This window comes from Mobula birostris, chromosome 20 (assembly GCF_030028105.1).
Source record: "Mobula birostris isolate sMobBir1 chromosome 20, sMobBir1.hap1, whole genome shotgun sequence".
Classification (NCBI taxonomy): Eukaryota; Metazoa; Chordata; class Chondrichthyes; order Myliobatiformes; family Myliobatidae; genus Mobula; species Mobula birostris.
Genome location: NC_092389.1, coordinates 57,473,918 through 57,490,296, shown reverse-complemented (window position 1 = coordinate 57,490,296; position 16,379 = coordinate 57,473,918). Strand labels below are relative to the sequence as shown.

Genomic DNA, 16,379 nt, shown 5'->3' with positions numbered 1-16,379 from the left:
GTCAAACTGAGCCAGGTCACAGACTGGAGATGACAGAAATGCCCCATTCTTAGAGAGACAGGAAGAGCATCAGAGAGTTTGATGGTCATTACAGATCCCAGCTCTGTGCCCAGTTAGAAGATGATTTCTCTCTCCAACTTGGGTTGAACCTCACTGTAACAGTTCACACCTTGGCAACTGAAGTGATCTCATCTGAAATGTTGTCCTTCACCCATTGATGGATTTTGTATATCTTTTTACAGGTTAAAAACGACAAGGAATTTATCTAAGGGGATCTCAATCTCAACACGTCTCTGTCCAAATATTTAAGAAGTGGAGCAAGGGATTCAATCAACCATCCTTCCTGCTCAGACTGTGGGGAGGGATTCACTGGGTCATTTCAACTGAAGGTACATCAGCAAGTTCACACTGGGACAAGGCCATTCATCTGTCTGTGTGTGAGAAGGGATTCAGTCGGTCTTCCCACCTATGGACACACCAGTCAGTTCACACTGGGCAGAGGCTGGTCATCTGCTGAATTTGTGGGGAAGGATTCACTTGGTCATCTGACCTAATGGCTCACCAGCGAGTTCACACCGGGGAGCGGCCGTTCACCTGCTCGGACTGTGGGAAGGTATTCACTTGGTCATATAATCTGAAGGTACATCAGAGAGTTCACGCTGGAGAGAGGCCGTTCACCTGCTCAGACTGCGGGAAGGGATTCACTCGGACATCCGACCTATTGGTACACCAGTCGGTTCACACTAGGGAGAGGCCATTCACCTGCTCAGACTGCGGGAAGGGATTCACTCGGACATCCGACCTATTGGTACACCAGTCGGTTCACACTAGGGAGAGGCCATTCACCTGCTCAGACTGCGGGAAGGGATTCACTCGGTCATCCGACCTACTGGTACACCAGTCAGTTCACACTAGGGAGAGGCCATTCACCTGCTCAGACTGTGGGAAGGGATTCACTACATCATCGCACCGACAGAGACACCAGTCAGTTCACACTGGGGCGAGGCCATTCACCTGCTCTGACTGTGGGAGGGGATTCACACAGGCAGCTCACCTACTGACACACCAGTCAGTTCACACTGCAGAGAGGCCGTTCACCTGCTCAGTCTGTGGGAAGACATTCACTCGGTCATCCGACCTACAGAGTCACCAACGAGTTCATACTGGGGAGAAGCCGTACACCTGCTTAGACTGTGGAAAGGGATTCACTCGATCATCCACCCTATTGGCACACCAGTCAGTTCACACTGGGGAGTGGAGGTTCACCTGCTCAGAATGTGGGAAAGGATTCACTCAGTCATCCGAACTACTGGCACACCAGTCAGTTCACACTGGGGAGTGGCCATTCACCTGCTCAGACTGTGGAAAAGGATTCACTCGGTCATCCGAACTACTGGCGCACCAGTCAGTTCACACTGGGGCGTGGCCATTCACCTGCTGTGAATGTGGGAAGGGATTCGCTCGGTCATCTCATCGACAGAAACACCAGCGAGTTCACACTGGGGAGGGGCCATTCTCCTGCTCAAACTTTGGGAAGAGATTCTCTCAGCCATCACCACCAAATGTGCATCATTGAGTTCACACTGGGGCGTGGCCCTTCACCTGCTGTGAATGTGGGAAGGGATTCGCTCGGTCATCTCATCGACAGAAACACCAGCGAGTTCACACTGGGGAGGGGCCATTCTCCTGCTCAAACTTTGGGAAGAGATTCTCTCAGCCATCACCACCAAATGTGCATCATTGAGTTCACACTGGGGAGAGGCCATTCACCTGTTGTGAATGTGGAAGGATTCAGTCAGTAGTCTAACCTTGTGACACACTGCTGGGTTCACACTGGGGAGAAAGTTTCAATTAGCTGCATGCTGGATATTTGTCCATCACCGTTGCTGAATGCAATTTCAAGAGTGACTGTCGGTGCTGAACATTGATGTACAAGATTCCTTGATCTAAAAAAAAAAGCATTTGACACCATTGGCCATAAATTATTATTATCAAAATTAGAAAGATATGGTATTACAGGGGTGACACATGGCTGGTTAAGTAGTTATTTGAAGACATACATCAGTATTTGCATATAAACAAATCAAATTCAAAACTTTTGAGGGTAATTTGTGGGGTTCCACAAGGTTAGTGCTTGGTCCATTGCTGTTCACTTTGTATATAAACAATATATGTAAGGTTTCTCAGACATTAAAATGTGTATTATTTGCTGATGATACAACTATATTTTGTAGTGGGGAACATCTGAAACAACTTTTGGATACAGTGGGGAAAGATCTAAGAATTATAAAGAAACGGTTTGATATTAACAAATTATCACTGTATCTAAGTAAAACTAAATTCATAATATTTGGAAACTGTGTACCAAACTCATATAGTAAACTTGCAATAAATAATGTTTGAATTGATGAGGTATTTGAAACAAAATTTTTAGGAGTTGCAATAGATAATAAATTAAGCTGGAAACCACATATAAATTATGTCAAAGCAAAAATGTCAAAATCTATTGCAACACTGTACAAAGTGCAAGATTTCTTAAATCAGGAATGTTTGTATACATTATACTGTTCACTTATAGCCCCATACCTGACTTACTGTTTGGAGGTATGGGGAAATACATACAAAACCAATACAAATTCAATTTTTCTACTCCAAAAGAAAGTCATACAAATTGTAAATTAGGTAAGTTATTATGAGCCAACCAATCCACTATTTATTCAACTAAACACTTTAAAATTCAGAGATTTCATAGATTTTAAAATAATACAAATTATGTATAAAGTAAAAGATGGACAGTTACCACAAAGTATCCAAAGGTTGTTTAAAATGAGAGAAAGTCAGAATAAATTGAGAGGAACATGTATATTTCAAAAACAAAGGATAAGAACAAATGTAAAAAAAAATCATTGTATTTCAGTCAGAGGTGTGAATCTATGGAACAGTTGTAGTGAGAATTTAAAAACATGCACCACAGTTAACAAGTTTTTAAAAAATTTCAAAATAATTTAATGAACAAATATAAAATACATGATTTAAAATGAACAGGTGTCATGTAAATAAATGATACTTGGAATTGGACGTTGTGTTAAAATTTAATGATTTTAGTTTGTTTTGATGTGATGATTGACACCAAATATGTTGTTGTATGAGTATCAGGGGTAGGCATAATAATCTATAGGTTCAGCCTACACCCTTTCAGTCTTTTTTAAAGAATATTTATGTTTTTTGTTGTAACTTCGTCTTATGAAATTGTCATTATGAAATCATCATTAAAAATGATGCTTTTTGTTGTGTTTGTACTGACCGAAATAAATTCCATTCATTCATTCATTCATTGCTGCTGCTCACCACACCCAGTTCTGCACCCTGGTCACTGGGCATGGGAGGAAATTCTTCTGCTGCTCGTTCCCCTTTAATGGGACTGGAGTTTAATATTCTGGATCTGAGACAAATAAATCAGTTCTATCTTAAACTCTGTCTCCGGTACTTAGTGAATTTATAACACAACTAGTTTACAGTAGAGAGTTAACTCAGGCCGGCTGGACCCTGCCAGTGATTCTGTTCGACAACAGTCCTTTTAAATCCTCTCCTGCTGTTCCCCTCTCGCTCTCTCAGTGGTGATGGGTTCCAAACAGTCACCACTCTGTGGGTGAAGAGGTTTCCCTTGAATTTTCTGCAGACTGAAGAAGACGAGCTGACTGCAGTTCTGTCTGAGATAGTCTTCGCTCCTCAAATCTCTGTGCTAAGGACGAATGACATTGGTAGTTAACCTCCTTATTCAGGGCTTATTCCCACATTATGGGTCATCTTCCATACTTCTAAAGAGTTGTTGAAAACCACCACTGTCCTCTAAAGACTGAAAGCAGAATGGGAAACCATCAGTTGGATGTTCAACGGAGCAGGGTCAGAAACCAGAGGCAGGTCTGCACAGGGCAGAGTTTGGAGCTATGGACGATGGGCAGGGTAAGAACGTATGATGAGAATGGAATCGGCAGCGGGGCGTGGCAACGAATGAGAGAGTAGCAACACTTGGAAGCTGATTGACAGGGAAAATAATTCGGTTGTTGGACTGATGACACCAACAATGCCTGTTGTGAGGTGCTGCACTGGTCGAGGAACGTGTGTGTTGAGAATGGTTATATCTATTGAGGGAGTTATTCCTGCTTGTTTATCCTGTAATATTAAATCTGGATGGTTATTATGGATTATCCCATTTGAAATAACGTATTGATTATCATATAATTTGTAATATTTTGACTCTAAAACTGGATCAGGCTTGAATTTATGGTGCCTTTATGAAGTGATGGAGGGCATTCATGAGTTTGTATTTTAAAGCAAGATTTTTGCCACTTGATTGTACCTTTGTAAGTAATCAGATTGAGTTAAACTGCTGCAGGGTCCTGGAATATGTTGGATTGTGTCTGGTTTCTCTTGGAATTTTCTGCATTTGCTGCCTTGTTTGTTTGTATTTCATGTATTTTCCATTTTTTTTCCTGGATCCTGTTCATTTTTGATGAAAATATTTACTTAGAATTTTTATCTGACTGTTTTGTGATTTTTTTTCAAGTATGTTATTTCTCTTCCTCCTTCTATCCAAGGTAGTGTTAATCTAAGTGGGTTTGAGTGTAAATAGTTCTTAGTTATCATTGTAAATGTTACTGATTGAAACGGGTCCAAGATATTTTTATGAAAAAAGTCAATGTTGGTATTGATGAAAGTGTTTATTGCCATTGTTGTATTTGTTAACTATTCAGCTGTGTTTGGCAGGATTTTTTAAGCCTTGGACTAAATTTTGTCAAAGGATTTCCCTATTTTGCACTACTTTCTCCTTTCTGTGCTTGTTGATATTCCAGATACGTGGGTATCGAGTCTCGATGAAGAGCCTTGGCCCGAAATGTTGCTTCCCATGCATAGATGCTGCCTGACATGCTGAGCTCCTCCAGCATTTTGTGTGTAGTTCTCCAGATTTCTAGCAACTGCAGGTCCTCTTGTTTCCCGGATACTTATCTGTTCCTTGAAAGAACAAGCTGCTAGTGGGGTTGTGTTTCTCTGTTGGTAAAATATTAAATTAAATCTTTAGAAAGGGGTGGCATAGGGTTGGAAGGTGTAGAATCTGTTGGTAGAATTAAGGATCAGCAGATGTAAAAAAAAACCTCATGGGAATTGTACAGAGACCTCCAAACAGTAGTAAGTCTGTGGCCCACAAATTACAGTGGGAGATAGAAAATGCGTGCCAAAGGGCAGAGTTACAGAAGACATGACGGATTGCCATGCAGGTGATTAGGAAAATTAGGCTGGTGTTGGTCTCAAGAGGAGGAATTCCTAGCATGCCTACAAGAAGCGTTTTTAGAGCAGCTCGTGGTTGAGCCCACCTGGGGATCAGTTTTCTGGATTGGGTGTTGTATTGAACCAGAATCAATTAGATCACTTAAGTTCCAAGAACCCTCGGGGCAAGTGATCTGAATATGATCAGATTCACTCTGACATTACAGAAAGAGAAGCTAAAGTCAGATGTGGAATAAAGTGAATTAGAGAGGCATGAGAGAAAAATTGATTTGAAAAGAACACGGGCAGGGAGGAAAACAGAGCAGCAATGGCTAGAATTTCTGGAAGCAATTCGGAAGGCACAGGATATATACATCACAAAGAGGAAGTAATATTCCAAAGGTAAGGTGACAGAACAGACAGCATAGAAACCAAAGAGAGGGCATACTAGGAAGTTAGGGGATTGGGAAGCTTTGAAAAGCAACAGTATGCAACTAAAATAATTAAGAAGGAAAAGGTGGAATACACACATAGGTGAGCTAGCCAGTAATATTAAAGAGGGTACCACATTTTCCTTCAGGTAGATATAGTGTAAAAGAGAGGCAGAAGTGGATGTCGGACCATTGAAAAAGGATGCTGAAGAGGTAGTAATGGGGTGAGCGTGCAAGGTGATGGCAGATGAACTGAATAAGTATTGTACATCACTCTTATTTATCGAATTCACTGGCAGGAATATGGAAGTCCCAGATGTCAGTGGTCAGAATGTGTAAAGTTACGTTACTCAGGAGAAGGTTCTTGGGGAAACACAAAGGTCTGAAGGTAAATAAGTCACCTGGACAAGATGTTGTACACCCCAGAGATCTGAAAGAGGTGGCTGAAGAAATGTGGAGGTATTAGCAATGATCTTTCGACAATCGTTAAGGAAATTATATCCTAAGATTTTTTTTTTCCTTCACTACTACCCCTCTCCCAGTTTCACCGATCACCTACCACTTCGTCCACCCTCCAAACCCCACACATTTTCCTCTAACGTCTTATATTTTTCCCCCCAGTCCTGATGAAGGATCTCAGCCCGAAACGCCGGCTGTTTACTATTTCCCATATATGCTGCCTGGCCTCCTAGGATCCTCCAGTATTCTGTGTATGTGTTTCACACAAAAGCGGGGTCATATGATACAGCAAGAAAATAGTGGGAAGTTAGAGGATTGGAAAGCTTTCACATAACCAACAGGAGACAACGAAAGAAAACACACACAGGAGAGACGAGATGAAAAATTATTTAAGTGAGCCAATAGGTGAGATTAGATTAGATTAGATTCAACTTTATTGTCATTGTGCCAAATGCAGATACAAAGCCAAGGAAATGCAGTTAGCCCCATGCACCTGCCTCCTTGGCCTGATGCCCTGACTGATCAGCAAACTATTAGCTTCAACCTTAAATGTATCCACAAACCTGCCCCCACCCACTGTCGTCTGTGACAGAGAATTCCACAGATTCACTGCTCTCTGACTAAATAAAATCCTCCTTAACTACTCTAAAAGGTCACTCCTCAGTTTTGAGACTGTGCCCTCTGTTATGGCTACCCCACCATTCGAAAATTCCTCTCCTCATCCGCACTATCCGGACCTTTCCACATTCGGTGGGTTTCAGTGAGATTTACCCCCCAACACCCGCATTTATTAAAAAAAATAAGTCAGTGCAGGATTACAGGCCAAAGGCTGGCAAACCCTCCTTACATCTGAACCCCTTCATTCCCGGAATCATCTTCTTGAACATCCTCCAGACCCTCTCCAATGACAACACACCTTTTCTGAGATATATGCTAAGTGCGGCCTAAGTAGTGTCTTATAAATTATCAGCATCATCTCCTTGCTTATATATCCTACTTGGTTATAGTTGGCTCGTGGCCAAGTGGTTAATGTGTCGGTCTAGTGATCTGAAGGTCGCTAGTTCGAACCTCAGCTGAGGCAGCGTGTTGTGTCCTTGAGCAAGGCACTTAACTACACATTGCTCTGCCATACACCGGTGCCAAGCTGTATGGGTCCTAGTGCCCTTCCCTTGGACAACATCGGTGGCGTGGAGAGGGAAGACTTGCCGAATGGGCAACTGCCAGTCTTCCATACAACCTTGGCCAGGCCTGCGCCCTGGAAACCTTCCAAGGCGCAAATCCATGGTGTCACGAGGTAACGGATGCCCATATATATTCTACTTCACTTTAAACAAGTGTCAGCATTGCATTTGCCTTCTTTACCACAGACTCAACCTGTAAGTTATCCTTCTGGGAGTCTTGCCCAAGGACTCATATTTCCTTCTGTACTTCTGTTGTGTGAACATTTTCCCCAATCAGATAATAGTTCACTGTTGTTCCTTTTGCCAAACTGCGTTCACCAGCAACTTTGATGTGTTGCTTAAGTCAAGTCAAGTCGCTTTTATTGTCATTTCGAACATAAACTGCTGGTACAGTACACAGTAAAAACAAAACAACGTTCCTCCAGGACCCTGGTGCTACATGAAACAACACAAAACTACACTAGACTATGTGAAACAGCAAAAGGCTACACGGGAAGTCCAGAACGAGGGGCCACAGTTTGAAGATAGAGGGGAAGCCTTTTAGGACCGAGATTAGGAAAAACTTCTTCACACAGAGAGTGGTGAATCTGTGGAATTCTCTGCCACAGGAAACAGTTGAGGCCAGTTTATTGGCTATATTTAAGAGGGAGTTAGATATGGCCCTTGTGGCTAAAGGGATCAGGGGGTATGGAGGGAAGGCTGGGGCGGGGTTCTGAGTTGGCTGATCAGACATGATCATAATAAATGGCGGTGCAGGCTCGAAGGGCCAAATAGCCTACTTCTGCACCTATTTTCTATGTTTCTATGTTTCTATGAGACTACGTAAAACAACACAAAAACTACACTAGACTACAGACCTGCACAGCACTACAAAAAGTGCACAAAACAGTGTAAGACAGTACAATAATTAATAAACAAGACAATAGGCACAGTAGAGGACAAATTACAATATAATAATCAATGATGTAAATGTAAACAGTGTTTTAGCAGGAATTGAGAAAGAAATGAGCAAAAATTGCAAGGGCAGTGGAGTAGATGTCAGCAGACCTGGGAGCGATCACTGACTTGGCGATGCACACAGATTTCTCTCAAATACTGTCCTGCCCGATCTCGCCCTCCCGACTGGGCATCTGAGACACTGTCAGTGCCAGCAGCCTGGCTGCTGGTGTGGCCTGAGAGGTAATGCCCCCATCAGTATTCAAAACGTGTTCCTGTTGCGAGGGGAGCAGCCACCGGGGAGCCTGCACTGTGCGACTGTTTCCCTTGACTCTCCTGCTGGACACAAAACTTTGCAGCGTCATTCTCCTTAGTTGTAACCATCTCACGAAGGGATCTGGTGGTCCTATCCTCCTCCCCCTCCTCCTCCCTCCTCCCCCTCCCCCTCCTCCTCCTCCTCCTCCTCCTCCCCCTCCCCCTCCTCCTCCTCCTCCTCCTCCTCCTCCTCCTCCTCCTCCATCTTCTTCTTCTTCTTCTTCTTACAGAAACATCTGACTGATGCTAATCTAGGGCACATCATCAGTGATGTTACCTGGGGTCGTCAGGTGTTTCGGGTCTTTCGACATCATACACCCTCGCCCAGGCGACCCCACCGGGGTTGATCAGACCCCCGCCTGTGTCCTAGCAGCAATACACCCTCACCCAGGCGACCCCACCGGGGTTGATCAGACCCCGGCCTGTGTCCTAGCAGCAATACACCCTCACCCAGGCGACCCCACCGGGGTTGATCAGACCCCGGCCTGTGTCCTAGCAGCAACCCACGGATCTGCCGTCTTTATCTAGAGCCATCTTGACACTTACTCTGCTGCATCTATGGTGGTAGAAATGGCTCTCCTTTTTCTGTCTCCCGTGATTCCAAGTGAGGTGTACACCCTTTGCAGAACGACTGGCCTGCGAAGCCACGACACCCGGCCTCCACGGGCCAACACTTTGCTCTCCAGCCTCTTCTTCAGCAGTTGTTCTTCAGATCTTCATACTTGGCTCTTTTCCGCTCGTAGGCCTCCTCCATGCGCTCTCCCCGCGGCACTGTAAGCTCCAGCATAAGGACGAGCTTCAATGAGCCGGAGCACAACACAGTGTCGGGCCGCAATGTGGTCTCTGTGATGTGGGGAGGAAACTGCAGCTGTTTTCCCAGGTCTGCCTTCAGCTTCCGGTCCTGCGCAGTGAAGAGCAACCCGGTTGCTTTCTGGTGTTCTGTTGGTCTTTCCCCCTCTTTGACAAAGCAGATGGTATACTTGACCGGACTTGTTTTCCGGCAGATATTACGGGTGCTGCAGATTGTCTCAGCAATTGTCCGGAGGACGTGGTCATGCTGTCGCCGATAACGGCCATCGGCAAGAGCTCTGGGGCAGCAGCTCAGAATATGCTCTAGCGTGCCAGTCTTCGCACAGAGGGGGCAGGCTAGAACTGCAAGGGCCCAGCAGTGCAGGTTGGATGGGCTAGGAAGGACATCATAAACAGCCTGGATAAGGAACTTGATGCGGTGTGAATCCACCTTCCAGAGATCGTTCCACGTGATCTTTCGCTCGATCGCCTGCTCCCATTTGGTCCCGGCTCCTTGCTGTTTCATTGCCACTGCTCTGCTGATCCTCTCCTCCTCCACAGCTGCCCTTACTTCATTCTGAACCAGTTCTCGTCGCTTTTTCCCTTGTACTTTGTCAAAATGGTGGAATTCAAGACTTCCAGGTCCAACTCTTCGCTTGGCGACTGACCCCACCAGCACTTTGTGGCCCAGTCGCGCCTCAGCTTCTTCCACTGCAGCCTCTGCTCTCCACTTCCTTCCAGTTCTCACTGCCAGTCCTGCTCCAGCAACCTTTGGATCTGAAGATTCCCGGTACTGCAGCACCTCTCTTACTCGCAAAACCTTGAACTCCTCCTCGTTGGATTTCAGGGGGAGCCTCAGTTTGCAGTTATTCCCGTACAGAGCGATGCTGCTGATGTTCCTTGGTAAACCCAGCCACCTTCGCAGGAACCGGCTGACTACCCTCTCTAATTCAGCAACAGTGGAAACTCGAAACTCAGAGCGAAGCAGTGGCCAGAGGATTCTTGGTGGTACACCGTGCTGGTAAATCCATGCCTTAAACTGCCCTGGAAGGCCAGTCCTGTCAACCTCTTACAACCATTGTTCAAACTCCCCACAGGTGTTTCTTATTGCCGCCTTATCTCTGAGTGTGGCATCAAACATCTTCCCAAGACTTTTAACAGGGTTCTCTCTGATGGTAGGAATTGGAATGTCCTCAATAGCGAAACGAAATTTATCCTTTACTCTCCCCTTCTTCAGCACTACAGATCTAGATTTTGCAGGCTTAAAGGACATCCTTGCCCACCTCATCACCCTTTCCAGCCCCTCAAGAATCCGCCTAGCACCAGGCACAGACTCTGCAGGGATAATCAGATCATCCATGAAGGCTTGTATTGGTCATTGGCGGATCCCAGATTTTGATTTCGGCCTCGACACTATGGCTCTACAGATTTTACCAGCACGTTCATTGCCAGGGCGAAAAGGATGACTGAGATGGTGCAGCCTGTGATGATCCCAATCTCCAGCCGGCACCAGTCTGATGTTATTGGCCCTGTTGAGACTCTCAGGTGGAACTCGTTGTAGTAGTCCATAAGAAGGCCGCTGATTCCTTCAGGGACATGGTGCCTCTTCAGAGCGTCTTCAACAACCTTGTGGGGGAATGGCCCATAGGCATTGACCAAATCCAACCACAGAACCACTAAGTCACCCTTATTCTCTCTGGCCTCTCTCAGGAGCTGTGTGATGACTCCAGTGTGATCCAAGCAGTCTGGTTCCCTTGGAACGCCACCCTTCTGGACGGAGACATCAATGTAATTGTTCCTCAGGAATTACTCTGTTAGGCGCTTTGCTACCACGCTGAAGATCTTCCGTTCAACACTCAGCAAGGATATTATCCTAAACCGGCTGATGTTCTGGGAGTTCTCTTGTTTTGGTATCCACTCCCCGTTTGCATACTTTCATTGCTTGGGCACTTTGCCTCTGTCCAGACGACCTTGAGGATTCTCCACAGCCGCCGGAGAAGCCGGGGGCAGCGTTTGTAGATGTTGTAGGTGGAGCCACTCGGACCAGGCGCTGAGCCAGCTTTGGCTTTCTTGACTACTTGCTGAACCTCCTTGAAGAGAGGCTCTCGAAGGTCGAAAGCCTCTGTTGGTTCTGCGGGGGCGGTGAGGGCATCACAGTCTCCCAGTTCAACTTCCCTGTCCGGATTGCTGAAGGTACCTCGAAGGTGGTGATCCATCTGTTCCTTTGTGCAGGACAGCTTCCCGCTTCTCTTCTGACCCAGCAGCTGTTTGGTGAACTGAACTGGGTTACTGATAAATGCAGATCTTTCTGTTCTCTTTCTCTCCTGCGCCTCCGATGTTGCTCCGCTCTTCTCAGAGTGATGAGCCTTTTCCTCAGCATCACACGCAGTTCTTCCAGTGGTGCCTTTCCTCACGGTTTGACAATCTATGTTGTTGCCTGAGCGCCTCGAGTTCTCATTGTTCTTGATGAGCCCAGGTCTGTCGATCTCCACCTCCACTTACTTCACACGGTCAGTCAGGAGCTACAGCTGGTGCACGTCCCTCATGTTTATTTATAGGGGACACTGACCTCCCACATCCTGAGGCAGAGAACGTCACTGGCAGAACTGCCATTCTTGCTACTCCAACTGGGAGAGAGATACTGAAACAAAAAAAAATCTTCTAAAATTTCACGTCCTCGGGTACAACACCTCATATGCCATTCCTCTGCCCACATTTCCAGCTGCTCTGTGTTCTGCTGAATCCTTTGCAACTTTCTTCACAACTGCACCAATTTCTTGTTTCAACTATGCTTTTCCTGGTTGGTGTCTATATCCCATGTTAAACGGCGAAAATTATTGGCTCATCTGCAGTCCTCTACAGCAAAATGTGTGATTCAAAATAGACTACAGATATCTCTGTGAAAGGCCCTGCCATCTGCAATTTTGCCCCATTCACTCAATAAACTGGAATGAATTTTATTCAGTCCTGGTGAGTTATCAACCTTCGTGTTCTTTTGAGAGTCCCATTGCTCCCAGCAATGTGTTAGCAATGTGCGTGGAATATCAACGTATTCTTCCTGATGCTTCCCCGCAACCCCCATCACTTTCTGTTTGGGGAATACTGACATGAAATATCCATTTGGTGATTTGGTCACTTATCCCGGCTCCAAACATTCTTTCACTCCTCCACCACTGAGTTGGCTACATTCCTGCTTTCTCTGCAGTGCCCCTTTTGTTTGTTAATGTACCTAGAATGTGTTCTCTCCAGGCTTGCTCAGCAAAATTATTCCCTGTCCGCTACCATCTTTTAGCACTGCAGATTATCTGTTCAATTTGCATATTGCTGCATATCCATCGAGGGCATTGTCTATTTTCCACTTTCTAAACGTTCCTTATAATTCCTTTTGCTTTTTGACAGCATTTACAACATCTCTAATCATACAATGTCTGGATTCTTGTCTTTCCCCCTCATATAAACCGTTTGAATTTTGAACCACTCATCATCAAATAACTCTCAGACGTCAGGTGTGAGTTACAGCCGCTCCCGGTCTCTGCTCTCCCCAGCTCCTACCTAACATATTTCTCATTATCTTGCAACACACACAAAATGCTGGAGGAACTCAGCATCTAAGGAAAATAGTAAACTGCCAGCATTTCGGGCACAGACCCTTTAAAAAATCCGGAAGAAAGTAATGAGAGGTCAGGATAAGAAGGCAGTAGAAGGTGAGCAGGAAGTACAAGGTGGGAGGTGATCATTAGCTGCCCTTAGTTTAGCAAAATCCTCCAAGATTGTGTCCATCTTTGAGGATGACTGTTATCAAAATGGTCTCCCACTGAAATTCATCAATTGCAAGGGTCATGCCCAGTGCAAGGTCTGTTCAGTGTCCCTAATGCATCTGCATTTACCGCCATCCCTAGCAGTAAACTCCACACATTTTCTGTGCTTAAAAGTTATCCTCAGTCATCCGCACAACACCCCCCGCCCCAAAACAAAACATGCACACATTTTTCTCCCATCACCTTAAAACTGGGCCTCCTTGTTTTAACAACTTTCCCTTTGGGAAACATGCTCTGGATTTCCACTCATTTGATGCCTCCTATCATTTTGTATACCTCAATCTAGTCCGCCCTCATCCTGCTTCCTGTGAAAGAGAAAAGCCCTATCTTACTCCACCTATTCTCACAAGATACTTTATGTGAAGTTCAATGTTGAAAGCAAATTTATTGTTAAAGTACAAATGTCAACATATACATTTTGTTGCGGGCGTGCACAGTAAATACAAAGATACAAAAAGGGATCAGTGAAAAACTGCACACATCAAAGAGTGGCAAAACACCAACGTAGAACAGACAACAAAGAGAAGGAATTGTGTAAGTAAACAAAAAGCAAAGCAAAACGGATGATAAATATGCTGTAACTATCAAGAACATGAGCTGTGGATTTCCTGAGAGCGAGTTCATTGTTGTGCTGAGTGACATTATCCCCTCTGCTTCCAAAGCCTGATCGTTGAGGTTTAATAACTATTCCTGAACCTGGTGCTGTGGGGCCTGAGGCTCCTGTAACTCCTTCTTGATGGCAGCATGGAGAAGAGAGCATCGCCTGGATGATGGGTCCTTGAATGTGGATGCAGCTTTCCTGTGACAGTGCTCCTTGTAGATGTGTTCAGTGGTGAGGAGGGCTTTACCTGTGATGGACTGGCTGCATCCACAGCATTTCAATTGTTATTGCATTCAAGGGCGTTGGTGTTTCTAAACCAGACCAGTCAGGCTATTCTCCTTAAATATCTAGAGAACATTATCAAAGTTTTAGATCACACGCTAAATCTGCTGAAACTGACATAGTATAGGCTGTAAATGCTGGTAAGTATTTCCAGGATGCCAACAAATTCCACTCCTCGGAGCCTCTACACTAAGAAAATCTGAGTAAATGTTGGGGAAATTACAGCCACACACTAGTCTTTCCAACTTTACAGAACCTGCCTACGTTTCTGTTCCTCTTTCTGCCAGCAGCATTTCAAAAACCTTTGCAAATTGAAGCAGACATCATTCAAGGTTCTCCTTTGTCAACTCTCTGTTACATCCTAAGAGATGTCCAGTGGGACTGAGGGGATAGATAGTGTTCATGAATTGCAGTACAATATCACGTTTGTACAGTTCCCTGTCCTTGAAGTGTTTAACGGTGGAGTACAGTGCTAGGTGTGTACAGGACCGTGTGCTCACTGCACAGTGCTGTGAGTTTTATTGTTCTGTGTCCTGGTGGTGAAGCTCTAGATATTGTGAAGTTCACTGTCCCTGTAGTCAAATGTTGATTATTCTTGTGCAGTCACATGTACAGGATATGCTTATACCAGAGATAGACCATTCCGTTCCCTTACAGTACGGGTCAGATGTTGTTAAGATTTCTGTTCTTACAGTACGGTGCCAGCAGTTTAAACATCACATTTAACTGCATGTGGTCTGTGCCCCCCAATGGTCTAAATCCCCCAAAGGACTTACCCATCTAAATGGTCTGAGAGACCCAACAGCACCTCCTCTTTAGTATGAACATGCTGGAAAATATCACCATACCGCCTTTCTCATCACGCTTTCCTCCTTGTACACTGAGTGAACACCAGTGTTCATTTACTACCTCACATGCTAACTCTGCCTCCGGCTGTAAACTCCCACCTTTGTCCTTGAGTGGTCCTGTCCTCTTCCCACTCAACTGTTCTTTCTGTGTATGCATAAGATGCCTTGGGATTTCCATTGATCCTCCTGAATGAGGACATTTCCTGGTCACTCTTCACTCTCCTGATTCACTGTGTGACTTCTTTCTTGCTCCCTGTATGTTCCTCCAAGACCCTGTCCAATTTCATCATCCTCGTCCTTGCACATGACTCCTCTTAAATTTTTAAACAAATACAATATTCCTCATCACCCTAAGTTCCTGACCATCCCTGTCCCTCTCTACCCTCCTCACAGGGACAGGGAACTAATAAATTCTGACCGGCTGGGCTGTACGTGACTCTCACATGTCAGACATCAGCTAACATCAGCTCCATGCAGTAACAGCCAGCAACATCAGCTCCCAGACTACTCTCTATGACACCTGCCCAATTCTTCCACAAACTTACATTCATCCACCTCCAGGTCCAGTCTCATCCTTAATCAATAACTGGCTGAAACCCTTCAGAATTATAATCCTTAAATCTTTCCCAGTGGAATTCCAGACATCTCGTTAGGCTCATTTACCAATACTATGTCAAGTATGTCCCCTCCCTGGTGGATCATCTACATACTCTCTCCGGAAACGTTCCTGAGCACAACGAACAAATAATGCCCCATCCAAGTATCAGGCAATGAGGAAGTCTCAGTCATTCTGGGGAGACTATTTACCAACTACAGCTACTCTGTTGTTTTCACATCAGCCCATAACCTGCTGACATATCTGTCCCTTTCTCTTACTGTCTATCGGGAGGCCCGCACTATAATCCCATCACAGTGATTGCATCTTTCTTATTCCTCAGTTCTACCCGCATTGTCTGACTGGATGAGCCTTCGGGATAACCTCAACCTTGTGACATTGTGCCTGATCAGCAACATAGCTCCCCACCCTCATTTACCTCCCCCTGCACTGTCTGAATCACATGAATCCTGGAATGTTTCGATACCAGTCCTGCTCTTCTCTCGACCAGATCTCTGTAATGGATGAATCACGGTGACATGTACTAATCCAGGCTCTCAGTACATCTGTTTTCACTGTTGTACACCCTGCTCTGAAATAAACGCACCCCTGCCCTCCGGTGCCACTGTGCTCATCAGCCTGGCCGTATCTTGACTTCCTGTTAGGGTTTCTCGACCTCATCTCAACCTTCCGCTCATTGCAACTTACTGACCTGTAGCTCTGGATCCCAACACCCCCTCCATATGCCACATGATAAAAATCATCATCGTGTCTCCTGCAAGCCTCCCTGTGAGAATATTACATCCCCTTCACTGTAACCCATCCTCCTGACACCAGTCCCGCTTATCCTGGAAGAGGG

The 16,379-nt window shown here is 45.2% G+C and overlaps 2 protein-coding genes across 13 annotated transcripts in view; one reads left to right on the top strand and one right to left on the bottom strand.

The window, feature by feature from the left end:
• Window positions 1-3,214, top strand: part of LOC140185234 (uncharacterized) — a 46,139-nt gene extending 42,925 nt beyond the window's left edge. For all 12 annotated transcript variants that reach the window (XM_072238624.1, XM_072238626.1, XM_072238622.1 and 9 more), the window contains one exon: window positions 243-3,214. In XM_072238624.1, the coding sequence (XP_072094725.1) occupies window positions 554-1,576 (1,023 nt within the window). In that variant the 5' untranslated portion in view covers window positions 243-553 and the 3' untranslated portion in view covers window positions 1,577-3,214. The remainder of the gene's footprint in view (window positions 1-242) is intronic.
• LOC140185000 (uncharacterized) overlaps window positions 1-16,379 on the bottom strand; it is a 435,439-nt gene that overhangs the window by 176,560 nt on the left and 242,500 nt on the right. The window lies entirely within an intron of this gene.